At 33.5% G+C, this 18157-nt stretch overlaps 3 protein-coding genes across 6 annotated transcripts; 2 read left to right on the plus strand and 1 right to left on the minus strand.

Annotated features, from left to right (window-relative positions):
* The first annotated feature begins 33 nt into the window (after positions 1-33).
* LOC147479003 (Glutathione S-transferase family protein) lies at positions 34-3410 on the plus strand. Of its 2 annotated transcripts, XM_086584618.1 has the most exons (7): positions 338-374; positions 1513-1597; positions 1698-1922; positions 2002-2178; positions 2271-2495; positions 2587-2715; positions 2997-3410. In XM_086584618.1, the coding sequence occupies exons 3-7, from the start codon at positions 1710-1712 to the stop codon at positions 3228-3230; spliced, it is 978 nt and encodes a 325-aa protein (XP_086440744.1). In that variant the 5' UTR covers positions 338-374; positions 1513-1597; positions 1698-1709; the 3' UTR covers positions 3231-3410. The 2 variants fall into 2 exon arrangements, with proteins under 2 accessions (XP_086440743.1, XP_086440744.1); XM_086584617.1 differs by lacking the exon at positions 1513-1597 and having other exon boundaries at positions 34-374.
* A 5255-nt stretch (positions 3411-8665) lies between these two features.
* LOC147479004 (uncharacterized) lies at positions 8666-13567 on the plus strand. Of its 2 annotated transcripts, none has more exons than XM_086582855.1 (9): positions 8666-8879; positions 10218-10382; positions 11115-11203; positions 11615-11753; positions 11902-11976; positions 12152-12273; positions 12359-12434; positions 12535-12594; positions 13186-13567. In XM_086582855.1, exons 2-9 carry the CDS (start codon positions 10245-10247, stop codon positions 13417-13419), a joined length of 933 nt encoding a protein of 310 aa, XP_086438981.1. In that variant the 5' UTR covers positions 8666-8879; positions 10218-10244; the 3' UTR covers positions 13420-13567. The 2 variants fall into 2 exon arrangements, with proteins under 2 accessions (XP_086438981.1, XP_086438982.1); XM_086582856.1 differs by having other exon boundaries at positions 8749-8879; positions 10183-10382.
* On the minus strand, positions 13422-16033 carry LOC147479005 (uncharacterized). 2 transcript variants are annotated; one of them, XM_086582857.1, is made up of 2 exons: positions 15175-16033; positions 13422-14800 (listed from the first exon to the last, which is right to left on the minus strand). In XM_086582857.1, exons 1-2 carry the CDS (start codon positions 15773-15775, stop codon positions 14469-14471), a joined length of 933 nt encoding a protein of 310 aa, XP_086438983.1. In that variant the 5' UTR covers positions 15776-16033; the 3' UTR covers positions 13422-14468. The 2 variants fall into 2 exon arrangements, with proteins under 2 accessions (XP_086438983.1, XP_086438984.1); XM_086582858.1 differs by having other exon boundaries at positions 13422-14776; positions 15175-15945.
* Between the last annotated feature and the right edge of the window lie 2124 nt (positions 16034-18157).

Consider the following 18157-nt stretch of genomic DNA (forward strand, 5'->3'; position numbering starts at 1 on the left):
TTTAGAATACAACTGTAGTTTCATATGACAGATGACCCAAATAACTGTATTTGTTTGCACAGGCTTCATTGCTTCCAACTTGCCCAAATACATCACTGGCGTCCACTTTAAGTGCTAGCACTGACACTTTTAAGCTACCCACGTGTTAAAAGATGGTTAGCCATCACAAGCATGTGAGTCAACATGGACCCTACTGATAATGATTGATGACACCAAATATAGTCTTGATTCATGAATTCAAAGAACTCCTTGAAGCTTTGCTTGACTTTTGAGGTTACTTAAAAAAGCAAAAAACAGTAGTACAAACTAGTGGCATGATCTTTTGCATACCCAGACAAAATCTAGTGAAGATACAAAAGATTTACTCTTTCGAGGTACGTACATGCACTTCCATCATTTAACTTCGTTTTGTACAACATGTTTGTTTAATGGAAGAGTTAGAGTTAAGTGGATGTGTTTAGTTATACCAGTAGAAGAAGACACAGGCTTGAATCTTCAAAGTCTTGTTCTTTTCTGCTGCTGCCAATATTGTAGCTGTTCTTTACATGGTTGCAAAGTGTAAGAAGAGACATAAAGGCAATGGAACTTGATGTTGTGATGTTTTAAAAGACTTAAAAATATGTTCTTGATTAAAATTTGAACACAGAGAACATTGGGATTACTTGAAGATACACAACCCAACACACACAGACACAGACACAAAGGAAATTCTACTAGGCAAAATTGTTTATGAGAATATATCTTGATCTTCTTAAGGAACTTGAGATTTTATAATATACTTGAGACTGGAAAGTTAGATGTAATGATTGTGGTTAGTTAATAGGAAAAAAGAATCTTAATCTAATGTATGATGGTAATGGTAGTTGGGGCTGTTACAACAATTCCTTTCGAATTTTACAAAAGATTAATTGGATTAAACTGATAATGTTGTTTGAAGGTCTTGGTGAAATAGATGAGGTCCTATAATCTCCCTTTGAAGTTTGAAGTCATATTAGTCTATCATTCTGAGCTCAAACAGTTTAGGCTTGCTGATTCCCTTGATTCTTTTATATATTTTTCAGAAAATTTTTTTACATGGAAATGATCCACACACAAAAGTAGTTTATTACTCGTCAAATTTGAACCAGATATGTTTAACTCTTTGCCATATTTTTTTTTCAACTTCAATTTCTATGATTTGCCTTATGTTATCGGTTAGATCATCTGTTCTACCCTTCTACTCTGTGTGTATGAATATATCTTTGAGAAAATTAGAGTGCAGTTTGGTATACGCAACAGATATTAAGTCCTAGCATTATGCGCCATAACTCAATATGTTTCAGTAGCTGTACAGTATTACCCTACACTATCTAATATATGTTTGGAAGTTATACTGATAATTTGATGGTTTACTAACCACTTCAATAGTGTGAAGGGCCAAGGATAAGCTTGTTTCTGTTACACAATTACTCACTAAATGCAATAAATTATTGTTCAGAGTAGTAGAGTGATGACCCTGTTTTTGATATTTAGCACTTTTATTCCCTAATCCCCTGAAAGTCCCTTTCCCCGGTGAAGGACCCAAGATCTTGGGCACAACCTCCCCTAGTCTTCACCAGTAAGCCACTGGACACCAGATAATTTGTTATCACTATTCTTATATACCGTTTTCTTTCTTATGTTTTGACTAACACTGTGTATATGTTAATCTTCTTCAGCCAACCTTTCGAATGGCTCGCACAGCTATGGATGAGACAACAGATTCTGGTGCTTTCAAGCGAACCCCCTCAACGTTCCGAAACTTTATTTCAAAGGATCCAAAATCTCCTTTCCCAGCAGAGTCTGGAAGATATCATTTGTATATATCTTATGCTTGCCCTTGGGCAAGTAGGTGCCTTTCATACGTGAAGATTAAGGGGCTTGAAAAAGCAATCGATGTCACGGTAAATAACATATTAAATTGGTAAGTTTTGCATGTGTTGTTATTATGTTAAACATCTTTGTATTCATTCTGGTGCATAGGTAGTCAAACCAATATTTGAAAAAACAAAGGAGACTGATGATCATATGGGATGGGTCTTTCCTGCTTCAAGCACTGAAGAACCAGGAGCCGAACCTGATCCGTTGAATGGTGCGAGAAGTGTTAGAGATCTATATGAGCTTGCCAGTACAAACTATTCAGGAAAATATACAGTTCCAGTATGTTTGTATCCTGTTGTTTACTTCTTGTTTTTGGCATGTTTTTTCATGTCCCTTTCTGCATTTTTATTGAGAACAGTGTCATTTGACAGGTTTTATGGGATAAGAAACTCAAAACAATAGTAAACAACGAGAGTTCCGAGATAATGCAAATGTTCAATACAGAATTTAATGATATAGCAGAGAATGCAGCTTTGGATCTTTCCCCTGCTGACTTGCAAGCTAAGATTGATGAGGTTAATGAGTGGATATATGATGGGATAAACAATGGTGTTTACAAGTGTGGATTTGCTAAGAAACAACAACCCTATGAAGAGGTAATCATCTCCAGAAATGATTTTAAATCATGATACATTCTTCCTCTTAAGAAGTGTTAATTAAGCTTAATCCTGTGCGAAATGTGTGCAGGCTGCAGAAAAGTTGTATCAAGCTTTGGACAGATGTGAGGAGATACTCAGCAAGCAGCGGTATATATGTGGGAATTTACTGACTGAAGCTGATATCCGGTTGTTTGTCACTCTGATTAGGTTCGACGAGGTATGTGTCAGTCTCCAACTGAAGGCTTTGCATAATTGGCAGTGTGAGACGACGATTTGCATGTTTCTTTGCATAATATACTTAATTAAAATTTTTTTAGTCCTTTAAGGCAATGGCATGTTTGACTTACAAGTCTTAGGTAAAGAGATGGTCTTAGTTATCAGTGATCGATTTAATTTTCTCCCTCCTCAAATACATGAAGTTTTATAGTTTATATTAGCAGAAGTATGATAGTACATTTTGTTCCCCATTCTGACAGATTCTTGTTTACGTTCCTGCAGGTTTATGCAGTTCACTTCAAATGCAACAAAAAGCTCCTTCGTGAGTACCCGAATTTGTTCAACTACACCAAAGACATTTTCCAAATCCCAGGCATGAGTGATACAGTTAACATGCAACACATCAAGAAACACTACTACGGAAGCCACCCAACCATCAATCCATTTGGAATCATCCCTCTTGGTCCTGAAATAGATTTTTCTTCTCCCCATGACAGGCAGAGATTTAGTTCTTAATATGTGTAATAAAAAATGACGCTGCTCAGTTTTTTCAAAGCTCATGTGTTGTTTTGGGTCAAGTACAATGCAGATATACCCAAGTTTTTTATGTTCAGTTTTCTGGAATAATCAGGTACTTAAATCTTCATATATGTTCTGTGACTTTCCTTTGTGTGATCAAGCTGATGTTACATCTGATGTAAATTATTTTACCTCATACTTCCATAGTTCCATCTACCTATTTTTAGAACATGTAACGTGAGAGACTCAAGCAATGTGCGCTTGTTCCTTGCCAACTTCATGTCAGACTATAATAAAAGGAGGCAATCCAAGGTGGGAATATATAGCTAGCACCTCCTATATATATAAAATATAACACAGGCGGGGCTGTCCTCAAACTACTTCACACAATTAGAAATTTGTATACAATCTGAATTGTCTTAATGTCTTATTTTATCAAATATCAGACACCTCATTTCATATATTATATATTCATTTGTCTTACATCATGGGATATGATGTTGCAAGTTATACGGTTTCTCAGGTACATATAGAGCTGGAATACGAATTATCTAGCAAACATGACAGATTAACAGTCCAACATTCATTTTAGCAAACATTTTGTTTTCTTTTGTTTTGGCCTGGGCTACCACGAGTATATCCTCATAGGGACGAGGGTTTGGAGACCATTAACAAACACCGAAAATAAAAAACAAAAGAAAGTTTGTTTTTTATTTTCGGACCGTTGGATCTCATCCATATGAGGATATTCTTGGGCTAAACGAACTCGTTTGTTTTACTTATAGCAAGTCCAATGGGGGGTTATATGGGTTGCTAAAGGCAAATATAACACCCCAACGTGCTGCTAAAAGGGTCTTAAATTTGGAAGGAGTCAAAAAACCCAGCCAAAATTAACACCTTCGCTAGCAGCTACTATAATAAGTTTGGGAGATGGACGACATAGTTTTTGCCGTCCGTGTGTTATTATAAAATGGATAAAATAAAATGTTATAATACGCATAAAGTTGGGCATAACATAAATAAATTTTTTCTAAATTATGTTGGACGGTAACAAATAAAAATAATTTACCAAACCAAGTTTTTGAAAATGAAAACATAATATCATTGTATACAATACAAGTTGAAGAGATGCAGTAGTTGTTGTTAGAGACATAACAAACTAATTAAAAACATTTGAAATCGAAAAAACATCGCCCCTCTATATTTACGAATATGAAAAAAAAGTTTTTAATAAGTAAATGAAAATGCAGATAAGTGGTTCTAATTTTGGAATCATAGATTAAAAAAATAGTTTTTTTTATAACTAAACTAAAGTGCAAAGAGGTGACGTAGTTTTATTATTATTATTATTATAAAATGGATAAAATAAAATGTTATAATACGCATAAAGTTGGGCATAACATAAATAAATTTTTTCTAAATTATGTTGGACGGTAACAAATAAAAATAATTTGCCAAACCAAGTTTTTGAAAATGAAAACATAATATCATTGTATACAATACAAGTTGAAGAGATGCAGTAGTTGTTGTTAGAGACATAACAAACTAATTAAAAACATTTGAAATCGAAAAACATCGCCTCTATATTTTACTGAATATGAAAATAAAGTTTTTAATAAGTAAATGAAAATGCAGATAAGTGGTTCTAATTTTGGAATCATAGATTAAAAAAATAGTTTTTTTATAACTAAACTAAAGTGCAAAGAGGTGACGTAAATTTTTATTATTATTATTATTATAAAATGGATAAAATAAAATGTTATAATACGCGTAAAGTTGGGCATAACATAAGTAAAATTTTTCTAAATTATGTTGGATGGTAACAAATAAAAATAATTTGCCAAACCAAGTTTTTGAAAATGAAAACATAATATCATTGTATACAATACAAGTTGAAGAGATGCAGTAGTTGTTGTTAGAGACATAACAAACTAATTAAAAACATTTGAAATCGAAAAAACGTCGCCCCTCTATATTTACGAATATGAAAAAAACGTTTTTAATAAGTAAATGAAAATGCAGATAAGTGGTTCTAATTTTGGAAGGTGGCGTAGATTTATTATTATTATTATTATAAAATGGATAAAATAAAATGTTATAATACGCAAAAAGTTAGGCATAACATAAGTAACTTGATAAAAGTATAACACATCATCAAACTTAAAAAAAACTAAGTTTGATGGTTTGAGATGATTAACAACTGGATGCAAAAAAAATAGACGATTAACAATTTAATTGTTTTTAGTTTAATAAGAGATGTCTGTAAAATATAAGTTTATCTTTATTGATTTGTTTACGTTATTTCATATGATCCCAACTTTTTCTTTTTGTCTTTCTTAAATAGTCTTCACACAAAATTGAAACTTCAATTGATTAATTTAACAAAAAATTGCAAATAGAGAGAGAGAATGTAGAATAATTATACACCAAATAAAACAAATATAGAAAGAATGAGAGATTATAGGGAAAAACCATAAAAGGCAAAAATATGATATAGGTAAGATTGAATTGTTGGCGTTATATATACTTGATTATTTGTTATAGGGCAATGAAGAACTTTAATAAGTTATAAAAGCGTGCTACTTTTTGTTGGAGAAGGCGAGGGAACCGAAGGAGTTTAAGTGTTTAACACTACTTTAACAAATAAAAAAATTTGTTATAAAAAAAAAATATTTGTGGGGGAGACTATTCAAAAAAGAAAAAAATAAAATGTTAGGATCAATTTTTACAATAATTGTTATCTTCTAAATTTTTTGTTATAAAAAAAAATTTGTGGGGGAGACTATTAAAGAAAGAAAAAAGAAAATGTTATGATCAATTTTTACAATAATTGTTATCTTCTAATTTTTTGTTATAAAAAAAAAATGTTTGTGGGGAAGACTAACCACCTAATTGCCAACCACAAATGAAAAACTAAGTACCATTTACACAGGAAGTTCTAGCACAAGCTAACCAGCTAACCACCTAATCAGAAAAACAGTGTCGGAGGGTAAATCTCTTCTTCTTCTCGTTGTCCTCTAACTATTCTTTGATAAACTCGTTGTATGAAATTTCCCAATAACTTCAGTGAAACAAGAATGGCTGTTATCAGAATAAGACAGTCCACTCACCCATTCGAGTGACTTTTTGATTTGTTGCCAAAATGAAAGTGGAGGTGGAGGTGGAGGTGGAGGTGGAGATGGAGATGGAGATGGAGGTGGAGGGTGTTGATAGTACTAGAGTGAGGGTGAGGAAGAGGGTGAGGAGTTTCATTGAAAGGAAAGGTGATGACCAACACTTTTGATGTTCTTTACAATTTATCTAAAAAAACAATAAACTAAAACTTCAACTTAACAACTTGCATCATATGTAATATAAAAATATATATTATTTTATAATAAAAAATATATATAAAAATATATTTTTTTATTTATTATATATATTTGAAAATTATAAAAAAATATATAATAAAAAAAAAAAAAAAAATATATAAATAAAGAAATATATAAATAATATTTATTTTTTTATTATATATATTTGAAAATTATAAAAAAAAAAAAATAATAAAAAAAATAAAATAAATATATAAAAAAAAATAATATATAAATAATATATTTTTTATATTTTTATATATATTTGAAAATTATAATAAAAAATATATAAATAAATAAATATATAAATAATATTTTTTTTTATTATATATATATATATACAAATATTTTTTTTTATTATAATATTTTTTTTATTTATAGTTATTTTTTATAATTTTCAAATATATATATAAAATAAAATAATATATTTTTTATATTTTTTTATATATATTTTTTATATTATAATATTTTTTTATAATTTTCAAATATATATACTAAATAAAATAATATAATTTTTTTTATTATAAAATAATATTTTTTTTTTATATTATAATATTATATTATTATTATTTATAGTTTTTTGATAATTTTCAAATATATATAATAAATAAAATAATATATTATTTATATATTTCTTTATTTTTTATATAATTATTTTATTATTATTATATAATTATTAATTTAATCTTTTTTATATATTTATTAATTCAAAAAAATTATTAATTTATTTTTCAGTCGCTTAAAAAAAACGAAAATGCTGAGTTGGCAATGCTGAGGTGGAAATGTTGAGTTGGTAGAAAATGCTGATGTGACATGCCAAGTGGAAAATACAAATAAAACGAAATTGAAAAAATAATGACACATCATCACTTAACTGACTGAACTTAACGGATTGTTATTTTTGTTAAATCGGACATAGTACATTGATACGTTTGTGAAAAAAAATTCTATGTTGATACAAGTGTTAATAGGACCTAAGTACGTTGCATATTTATGTATTTAAACCCTACAATCTATGTTCTCATGAATTGCAGAGCTTTTAGTAATAGACAACAGACCGAGCTTTTAGTAATAGACAACAGGCCAAATGCTTTCAGTTATGCTGAGTTGAGAACTGCAACAGAGGACTTCAGTCCAACAAATAAGTTAGGAGAGGGAGCATTCGGACCAGTTTACAAGGTAATATAGAAAGAAGTTGGCTATAATTGGTGCAACATACACGTGTATGTGCATTATAGTATTCATCTGAGTGGCCATCTAATGGCTTGTACTGGTTGAATTGTTATTTACTTATCTTACGGCATGCTATCGATGGTAGAGAAATAGTTGTGAAGAAACTCTTGGTAACTTCGCACCACGGGAAGAGTTAGTTTGTAGCGAGGGTTTCCATCATTTCTCGCAGCGGCAACATCGCAACCTTGTGAAACTGTATGGATCTTGCATTCAGGAGAGAACAAACTTCTTGTTTATGAGTACCTAAGAAATAAAAGCCTCGATCAATCACTCTTTGGTAACAATCTGAAGTAAAGTAATACTTTTTCTTATTGTTATTGTTATTGCTAAAAGAATATCATTCCAATCGATCGCTTTAAAAAGGTCTTAAATTTGGAAGGAAAGAAAAAACTCAAAAAAGTTAACACCTTCGCTAGAAATTTCTATAATAATAAGTTTGGAGACGGACGACATAGTTTTTGCCGTCCGTGTGTTAAATTTCAACGGACAGCAGAAACTATGCCGTCCGTCCAAAAAAATAATACACGGATGGCAGAAACTATGTCGTCCGTATCATTTAGCACTTCAAAACAGAAAACGCGATTGGATTGGTTTTTTGATTTTGGGATGCCAAATTTGGTTGAGCAAGACTACGTGACAAACAGCCCAATTTAACAGCTCTCCATTGGACTTGCTCTCAATGTCTCTTTCAACAACAACCAGTCAAACCACACACCGAACCCCATCCGACGTGTCTTTTAGTGAGTTTGCACACATGCAACTCGCGAGGTGTATTATTATTTACTTGCACGTGAGATTCACGTGATGTTAAAGGGTGGTAGTTAGAGATACGTAACAGATTATATGATCAACGGTTCAGATTAATTGAAAGCACCATGACATCTTCTTCTCTTCTTCTTCTTCTTCTTCTTGGCCATTTTTTTTCTTGTGTCTGTTTTTTTGTTTTGTTTCTTCATCACACATAACTTTTTTTTATCTCTTTCTTCCTTTCTACATTTCATTCATTTTTCTTAGATCTCTTTTCCACCTAAAACAACTCCCCAGGACACCTTCTTTTTTAAAGGTACCACCTTTATTTTTATAGTCAAATGTAAATGAATGGCCTTGTTTATAAATGTGTGATTATGTTTCCATTGCTATAAAGTTATTTTATTTTTTGGATAAATTGTGTAAATAAATATGTGAAATTTTATACTAGTTGTCAATTTTTGATGAATATATGACTTTGGTGTTATGAAAAAATGCCCATCCTTGAATTTGAATGAGTGGTTTTTGTATGTTTAGAGTAATGTATGGCTAGTTTCCTTTTAAACAATTGTCATTTGTGCATAGAAGAAGAGTCAGTAGAATGTATCTAATGTTGGGACTTGGGGTGAGGTTAGATTGCATGTTGATCACACTAAATGTTTTAGTTTGCGTAGGGTAGCTGAGCTGTTTGGTAGTATTCTAGGATGAGAGATCTACTATAAAATGTAAGTCCAAGATAGACTACGGCATCATTTGTGATACTCTATGTGGAGGGACAAGTTCTTCAAGTTATTCAATTGCCCAATTGAAAGATTAACAATCTTTTGTAAGATGGCACAAAATTGTGTTTGCGTTTTTGCAATCGACAGTGATCTTTTGTGTGTGCGTGTGTGTGCATGAATGTGTGATATAGTTAAAATCAGAACCGACAACATTTACAAGTCATAAATTAGTAACTGGGACGTACATTTATTTAGGTATTTACATAGTTTATATAAGATAAGGAATCTTCGTTTTGATAATATGGTAATTAACTCATCAGTGAGATGATAAGTTGATAAAATCAAGATCCCAAAACATGCTCTCAACTTCAGAAATCAAGAACTTCATTCTTGTTGTCGCCCTCCTCATTGTACACTTTTTCATTCGAAGTGTCTTAGGAATCTGTCTCGTCCTTTTAAGTTCAGGTTCATGTACATCTCTGTCGTTTTGTGTCTTGTAGTTGGAGCATATCTTACATTATATGTTTCAACTTCTTCAACATCTAACCAAGTAATAAACTTATTTTGATGTCTGAGATATTTTGTCGAAGTTTTTGCAAATGGTCGCTAATTCAATCTTTTACGTCTTGCAAATCATAGGATTCAGGATAGATATGGTAATGATGTACTCATGTGCTTTTTTGTTGTGAGTTGTGACCGCGTAATTCTAAAATATTTGGCGAGTACAGGGTTATGTATCCACTTTATTCCTCCTGAGAATGTATCAAAGCCTTTAGTAAACATTTCCGTTTTATATACAAAGTTTTCTGTGTTTTTGTCTGAAAAACAAGCGGACCATCTCCTTGGTCTAAATTTCTTAAAGTTATCTGGTGTAATCAATAACTATGGTGGTTTTAGTTTGTGGCGTTTTTTTCCTTGGTTTTGTTGATTAGGCATATGGGCTCAATAAATATTATGTGATGCCGGTCTCCAAAGAAGCAGTTATGGCAATCAAATCTTACCAAGACCAGGCCGAGTTGCTGGTTAGGGATTATTTGCTAGCAGATCCGTTCATCCCGTACACATCAGTCCTCGGCGGTATATTCGCTTGCAAGATGGTAAGAACTCAACATTCACTTTGTACATTCTAATTAATTGATGGAACACCAGGTATTAATTAAGATTAAAGATTCCGAATTTTCCTTTCCTGAAACCAAATTGAATATGTTGTTTGACTTGAAAATATCTTTTGTCACTCACACTTTAAGTGTTTTGAAACTCAAATACCTGTCCATTAGTCATATTTAGACCACTTCCTTATTTGGACCGTATATATGTTAATTTCTCCTTCCACTTTTGAATTTATAACTTGAATAGTAATTTACTTATCTGGTACACCAATGATATTGTTTACTTGGAGTAGGCGTACTTAAAATAATCTAGGTTACATTGACACGGATACGGGGTGTCGGATACGGCAAGCAGTTGAAGATCGACACGGATAGGAATAATTAATTAATTTTTTAATAATTATAAATTTATTAAATAAGATGGTAAATCAGAAATTCGAGGTAAATTAAATACAATATGTGTCCGACACAGACACGTGGATACGTATCCGACACAGATTTTTTTCAAAATATGGCGTGTCCATGTAACCTAGAAAATAATATATCTCACTATTTCCAATTATATGTTCCAATGTGGTTTTTATTCTGATCATTAGCATTTTTGAAATCCCAAAGTGGTGTGAGATCTTACAACTATCTATGAATATGTTGTCCTCTTTAAATTGGTTATGGATTTCTTGTAAATACTCATTGGTTTTATCTGATTGTTACTTCTACCAGGTTTATGAGCTTGCACAACTGATTAGTTCACTCTATTTCAAGAGCTATATTAGCCTCACAAAAATTCAGCGCGTTGAGTGGAACAACCGGTAATTATTTCAGCTGAATTTTTTGATTTTATTCCTTTTTTAGCTTGCAATAATATTTGCTGGAAATGCCAAGTGTCCGTTAAAAGGTTTAGATGACTTTAATTGTGTTTTGGTGGGGGTGGTGCCCCAACCAACCTTAGTATGGGTGATGCAAACTCCATCACAAGTTTGCCCCCACACTGAAACTACAATGTCTAATCCTGTACAAGAAGTTGTCCATTATCGTGACTTTTGAGCTATGATACCCCTTTTGGAACCCATGATTGAACACAATTAAAATAAACTTGTCTCTCGAACCTGTGATACGGAATGCTGTTAAACTAGTTTTGTTCAGCAATCTTATTCTTTATCTGAAGCGCACCCTCAAAGATCTTTTAGTTCATTCTGACTTTCTATTTACTATTTGTGCAGGTGTATCTCTACTCTTCATGCCTTCTTTATTACAGCGATGTCATTATACTTTGTTTTCTTCTCAGAAATGTATTCTGACCATCGACTTGCTGGTATAGTTACATTCCGAAGCTCACCACTTTCTACTTTCACGCTTGGGGTAAGGATTTTGTGTATCAATTTCAAGATCTTATATATCAAGGCTACAACATGTGTTGCTGTCCAAGCAAAGGAATTTATTAATTTTAAAACCCTTTTTTCTTCCCACTTTTAATGTCCATTACTAACATGATGATCTTTTTTGGAAGATTTCTGTAGGGTACTTCTTAACAGACCTTGGGATGATTTTGTGGTTTTATCCTTCTCTAGGTGGGATGGAATATGTGAGTACATATTCTTAACTGAAAACAAGTAACATTGTCTCTATAATTAGACATAATTGTACTAGGTGAGGATGCAAAAGGGAAGAAGAATATAAATTTGGTTAAAACTGATTTTGATTTTGAGTTTGAATTGCTGATTGTTATTTGCTTATGATGTTAAGTGTTTATGTTTCAGGTTTTGCACCATCTTCTTTCTGTTATAGCAGTAGCATACTCTTTGCTATTTGAAGAGGGGCAACTTTACACTTTCATGGTTCTCATATCTGAGACGACAACCCCTGGAGTCAATTTAAGATGGTAATTTTGGATGAATTATATGATATTTAGCTGTAACCTGTATCAATTTGGTCTTGAACTCCAGTCATCTTTTCGGCTAATGAAGGTATCTTGACACTGCTGGGTTGAAGAGGTCCAATGCATATCTCATTAATGGTGTTGTGATGTTCTTTGCTTGGCTGGTGAGCTAGCTCATTGTAATTTTTGTTTGGTTCATGTTAATGAATGGACCTACTTTGCGAATACAAGTTGTGTGTTACTCAAAGTGTTTATTTCTTGCAGGTTGCTAGGGTGCTTCTATTTGCTTACCTGTTTTATCATGTATATTTGCATTACAAACAGGTAAGTTCTCAATTTGAAGCTGTAATATTAGGGACAAGAACCAGCATAAATATTGACTTTCTTTGTAATGTAAGACCTAGTATTCTATTTAGAGAAAGCAAGCTACATTTGGCTGACTACTTCTGTTAGGTGTCACTATAGAATTTTTGCTAGCAAGACGTTTGATACGTTGCAGTCGAGGTGAACCTGTAAGGAACCTGCTGGCAGGTTATAGAAAATGCACCCACCATTTAGACAAGATTAATCTCTATGTTTCTGTGCTTTTGGATTCTAAAAATATTAAATAGTGTAAAGGTGCTATAAAGGAGTGATCTTACCATATGTAAGCATGGCTAATCAAAGAAGGTTTTCTATAGGACAGTCTGTCGAAATCCTCCATTTAGGGAAAAAACCTTCCTTGACATGGAACTAGCTATCCAGCTTGCTTGTATCTAAGTGATGGTTCTTAAGTATGTGTTTGTGTATATATCTACATCGTAGCTGTAGCCTTGTAATGCTGGTCTGATACTATAGTCTGATTAGATACTTATGTGTTCATCATACTTAGATAAGTTGGGGGTTGTTCATTTGTTCTTCTCCTTTATATCTCAGGTCCAGCGGATGCATGCTTTTGGTATTTTCTTGGTACTTGTAGTGCCGTTGGTGCTGTCTATCATGAATTTGATGTGGTTCGGTAAGATATTAAAGGGACTGAAGAAGCAATTGGCAAGAGGCAGTGAGCATACTTATACAGAAATACTACCTTTGTTTTTTTGTCCCTATCATCATCTGTCCCTGTATTTAGGGTGTATGATGCCTGTGCAAACCTTTGTCGTTACTGTATAAAATGCTTTGAGGAAAGAAGGATAGTTTAGCTAACTGTTCAGCTAGATAGGAAGACTTGGCAACCATGGGTCATGGAATTTAAATGTTGTAAATCAAAGTACATATATACTGTTCTTGTTAGAATAACCCTCTTTTGCTTGAGCTTAAATTACATGTACTTCTTACTGGTTGCTAGTTACTTTCCGGCTTACCAGCACCCATTTTGCCCGCAATGCTGAAGGTTGGTCTGAGCGATTGGCATGCTACATAGTCTGGACACAATGAAATGCACTTGGGTCTTGTATGTTTAGATCTCAATGCAATACACCTGCAGCTCTTGCACAGAAATCAGATAATTTATCAAGCCCTACTGCTCGCTCAGATTAACTGTCCTGCCCATTATTGGACCCAAGTTATTATATAATAATAGGCTAAATCTATGGTGCGCGAGATGTATGGTGTGCCATTACATCTCGGCCACTCATACTAAGGGGTGCGTGTGTATTTAATGGCAAAAGTACTGATCCAAAGGCCCATATTACCTGCGCACCATACGGGGCACTGAAGACATGCTCATAATAATAATACTGGACCTCTTTTCCTAGTCTCATTGTTTTCTAGGCTTCAAGGAAAACTCCTCAACTGGTTTGACGCAGGAACAGGATTTGTTCAGCAGGCTCCCAACTTTTTAGTTTGTTCTTGTGGAAGCCAGGACACTGATACCTTCTTACAAAGCTGTTAATAGCTTTTCTGTTACTGTATGATCAATTGAAACGATACCATCTTATTATTAAATATTTATAGCTACAATCGATCTGAACTGATGAACAACGTTTATTTGGTACAATTATCCTCGCAAAAAATCAGAACTCAATCAAATTCCTTACCTGATATAAGTGTTCGTTGGCATGGACAACACTTTCCTTCTTCGTTGAAAAAGTAGAAGATGAAATAATGATGGATTAAGAGCTTATAATGGCTTATCAATAGAAGTACCAAATCAACATCTCTGAAGAAAAATGATAGAGACTTTGTTTAACAATGCTGCACACTTGCACCCTACTTTATGATCACTTTGAAGCCTTCGGGATTTTGTCTGAAACCAACGCAAAAATTGAAGTAGCAAGACCATTAATTGCATGAACTAGACCACTAACAGCTTCTTTATCATTTTCAACTTTAGACTCCTCCATTTTCAGTTTCCTTTCCTGCACAGAAAGATATTCCCTATGCCTTTTTTCCTCTTTCTCTTCACATGATTGAATAGCTTCTGCAATAATAGTAGCACCCCTTGAGATTGCAGAATCAAGTCCTTGTTCATTTGAGTTGCTATCAGTGCTGTTTCCCTCTCCTCTTTTTCTTCTTTTAGCTGGTGAGTCTGGATACTCAGTAGTGTAAGAATCTGAGCTATCACATATCTCCAAACGAGTAAAATATAGAATCAAAAAAATCAACACTATCTGACATAATCATAACATGTGAGAGAAACCAGTCAACTGTCATTTTTAAAAAATGAAAATAAAAGGGAATGCCAAGTTTTAAGAAATAAGTGCAATGAAAACCCTTTGATGACTAGATTAAAATCAACATTTTGAGTAGGATAAAAACTAATAATGACTTAGATGCATGTCCTACAATATTGGAATATGCATGTTCAGGACAATGTAATGCAGAGTCAAGCTAAGCAATGCATTGAGAAAATAATAATGTTCCCCAAACACACACATATATACACAGTGAAATAGAAGGTGAGGAGACAGATCGAATGGTTTGTACCTAATATGAGTAATTGCTGAGAATGTGGTGGGCATGGTGGTAGTGGCAGTGGTGGTGCTAATGCTGTTGTTGGATCTGAGGTGTGGTGTGGTAGTAGTGGAGGTAATGAAAGCTGGACACTAGTCATTGGTCTCTCTAGTACATAACTCATAATAGAAGCAGACCCACCACACAATTTCTGAACACCTCTCTTCTCCACAACATCCACTAGTGCTTCATATATCTGAGACAGCATATTGGTAGGCAAGTTCCTGTCTTTCCTTTCATGCTTTTCCAGTTTCCAGTAAGACCCAACATCTCCATTTCCTATCTCAGCTATTTTACTCTCGTAATCTCTAACTTTCTTGTAGTCTCTCATCAAATTATCCCACTTGTCATTGCACTGGTTTTGGCTTCTTAAGCATCCATTACTCCAACAGTAATCTTCAATCCATTTCCATCTTAGCTCTGCAGGTCTACTTCTTCCTTCACTATCTTCAGTAGTTCTCTTCATTCTCCTCTCTTCATCCATCTTCTTTGCTGTTATCAGAATCATTGTCTCATGAACTGTCCAGTTTCCCTTCCTATATTCCCTAAGTATAGAGCCATGACCAGCCATCATTTCTGAAACTGCAAAAAGACTACCAAGTCATGAAGAACTTAACATCTACACTAGTTATTTAAAACCTGATGTAGTGACCTTTTATCTGTCTTTTTTTGCACTTTTCTCGAGCTTTCATTGATGTGAAAACTTTGTTGTTTCAGCTTTATAGATCTCACCTAGAATGCTACTTCATTCTAGTAGAGAGACTACTAGACCGTCTATCTTAATATGAATGAAAAAACTTACAACATCTTTATCCATAAAAGAATGAATAACAAAAGCACTTCTCTCACAAACTTTCTTGCATTTCCTTCCTTTTCTTTTCCTAACTTTTTGAGCTTAGATTCCACTTAGGATCTTCATATCTTCAAAGTTCAAACTACTAATGTAACCCACACTGTTCCTATAAAGTAGATAAAGCTAAGAAAGGAATGAAGATAAAAAGAGAGAAAGGTAGAGGGGTATCAAAGTATCACTTGTAACAAGTTCAGAAAACAAGCACACCCTTGTATGAAAAAGACAATCAAATCCGTCAAAATATAATAAAAAAATAATGTCATGCACGTGAGACAGAGATTAGGGAGAGAATTATATGGGAAAATCAGAAATATACAAGTAAGGAGTAAAAGGATGTGTGGTGATGCTGCATGTTGGTGCCATTGAATGACAATACAATGAACACACACTGATACACTGAACCAACTATTTCCAATCAGAGTGGTCTAGCCAGGCCACTTGCTGGTTGGTCACCTAATCATGGCCTGGGCCATTTAAGTTTATAAAATTATATTTCTTCATAGTTTGTATGCAATGAACACACACTGGTAGCTAGGACTTAGCCACTGTGTTGGAAGTTGGAACTGACCCAGAGTGATCCCCAAAACTCGATCATCAAGTCCAAACTAGCTGAGCTAGCCAGCTATAGGCTTTTGGTGCTCAACAGCTCAAGCAAATTGCAACTACTAGTGTATTCACTGTATTGTAAATATGTACCATGAGATTTGTGAATAACACAAGGTTTACGTACACCAAATTGATCTCACGAGAGGAAAAGGACAAATTTGTCTTTTTAAGGAAACATGGGTGTCAATACGGTGAAAAAGCATTCTGAAAAACACTTCAGACCTTTTGACCTTTATGGCTGTTTTTATCTTTCCAGCTAGGAAACAAGGTACAAATCCATAGTTAGCATTTGACTGATAATTTTGACCACCAATGCGTCGTTACATCATTGGGCTGTGAGTCCAGTCTGACTCGTCCCTGTCTTTCTTACTCTTTGGACTCTTGCCTGCAATCTCAGGGTACCAAATGCTGATATGGGCCTTTTGGTCAAGTTGTCCTCATTTTGAAGTCCTTCAGAAGTCCCATTAGCATGTGATCTCCATCTACGATAGCAAGTCCAATTAGGTGTTATAAGGGCTTCCATATTTGGTCTTCTGATTTGAGGACTTTGACCGATTGATTTTGATTTTTTCAACACTTTTCCACAGTAGCTATTTGGTTTTCATAATAAACGTAATTAAGGTTTTTTTTTGTGTTAAGACGCATATTTTATGATAAGTAGTCTGAAATACTTTTAACCTAAAAAAGATAATAAAAGCTACGAATTGTTTTTTCGTTAAGCATAAGAGGAGTTGTTATAAAACAATATATGGATAATAAAATGCATATTTGGGACCCCTAAATCGGAAGGAGGTTAAGTAAAAACCTCATAAGGACCTTGAGATGAATAATATGGTGTATCAACTTTGTACATGTTAGTAGAGACACGATCTTAACCCAACAATTGTTGTAGTCACAATTCAAATCTAAATAGAGTAAATTATGTAGCCGCAAGTCTTCATTATTTATAAGGTAGAACCTCCATTGGCTAGTTTTTCCCCAATGGCCACATATTCTTCGAGGAAGATGTGGGATGAAATGTGTCCTAACGATTTGGTGTCGACACCTATCACTCAGGTACCACGATGAAACCAACCTATTGAAGACATGTTGGTTTGTAGAACGTCAACATGGCATCCCAATAATTTGATTTACATGTTGTTAGAATGTAAGAAGAAATTGAGTTTTTGTTGAATTCGATTTATTAAAACTTAAAACTTAAAAGTGAATTGTTTTTTGTAATCTTGTTGCCTATCACGAGACACATTCAAATTAAGGAGAAAAACTCATCCAATGTATACATGCATGTAAGTATCGATTAATGTGTTCTCCCATTTCCTCATCTCCTTTAGGCAATACAACTCTTAAATTACATTGTCAAAAATTTAAAATTTTGAGGTGTTGAGTGGGATAAATAATCCGAGCTATATGAATTGAAAAATTGAAATTTCCTTCTCATATTGCTGCTTCCAACTTCGATAGAGAGCTTTTGTTAGGAGATTTTATAGCTTCAATACG

Source organism: Coptis chinensis, chromosome 9 (genome assembly GCF_015680905.1).
Source record: "Coptis chinensis isolate HL-2020 chromosome 9, ASM1568090v1, whole genome shotgun sequence".
Taxonomy (NCBI): domain Eukaryota; kingdom Viridiplantae; phylum Streptophyta; class Magnoliopsida; order Ranunculales; family Ranunculaceae; genus Coptis; species Coptis chinensis.

Coding starts and splice junctions, on each gene's coding strand:
- LOC147479003 (XM_086584617.1), top strand. CDS start 315: ATGATCTTTTGCATACCCAGACAAAATCTAGTGAAGATACAAAAGATT. Junction 2,179..2,270: donor CAGGAAAATATACAGTTCCA/GTATGTTTGTAT, acceptor GTCATTTGACAG/GTTTTATGGGATAAGAAACT. Junction 2,496..2,586: donor AACAACAACCCTATGAAGAG/GTAATCATCTCC, acceptor AAATGTGTGCAG/GCTGCAGAAAAGTTGTATCA.
- LOC147479004 (XM_086582855.1), top strand. CDS start 10,245: ATGCCGGTCTCCAAAGAAGCAGTTATGGCAATCAAATCTTACCAAGAC. Junction 11,754..11,901: donor TTTCTACTTTCACGCTTGGG/GTAAGGATTTTG, acceptor CTTTTTTGGAAG/ATTTCTGTAGGGTACTTCTT. Junction 12,435..12,534: donor TGATGTTCTTTGCTTGGCTG/GTGAGCTAGCTC, acceptor TATTTCTTGCAG/GTTGCTAGGGTGCTTCTATT.
- LOC147479005 (XM_086582857.1), bottom strand. CDS start 15,775: ATGATGGCTGGTCATGGCTCTATACTTAGGGAATATAGGAAGGGAAAC. Junction 14,801..15,174: donor TCAGCAATTACTCATATTAG/GTACAAACCATT, acceptor GTGATAGCTCAG/ATTCTTACACTACTGAGTAT.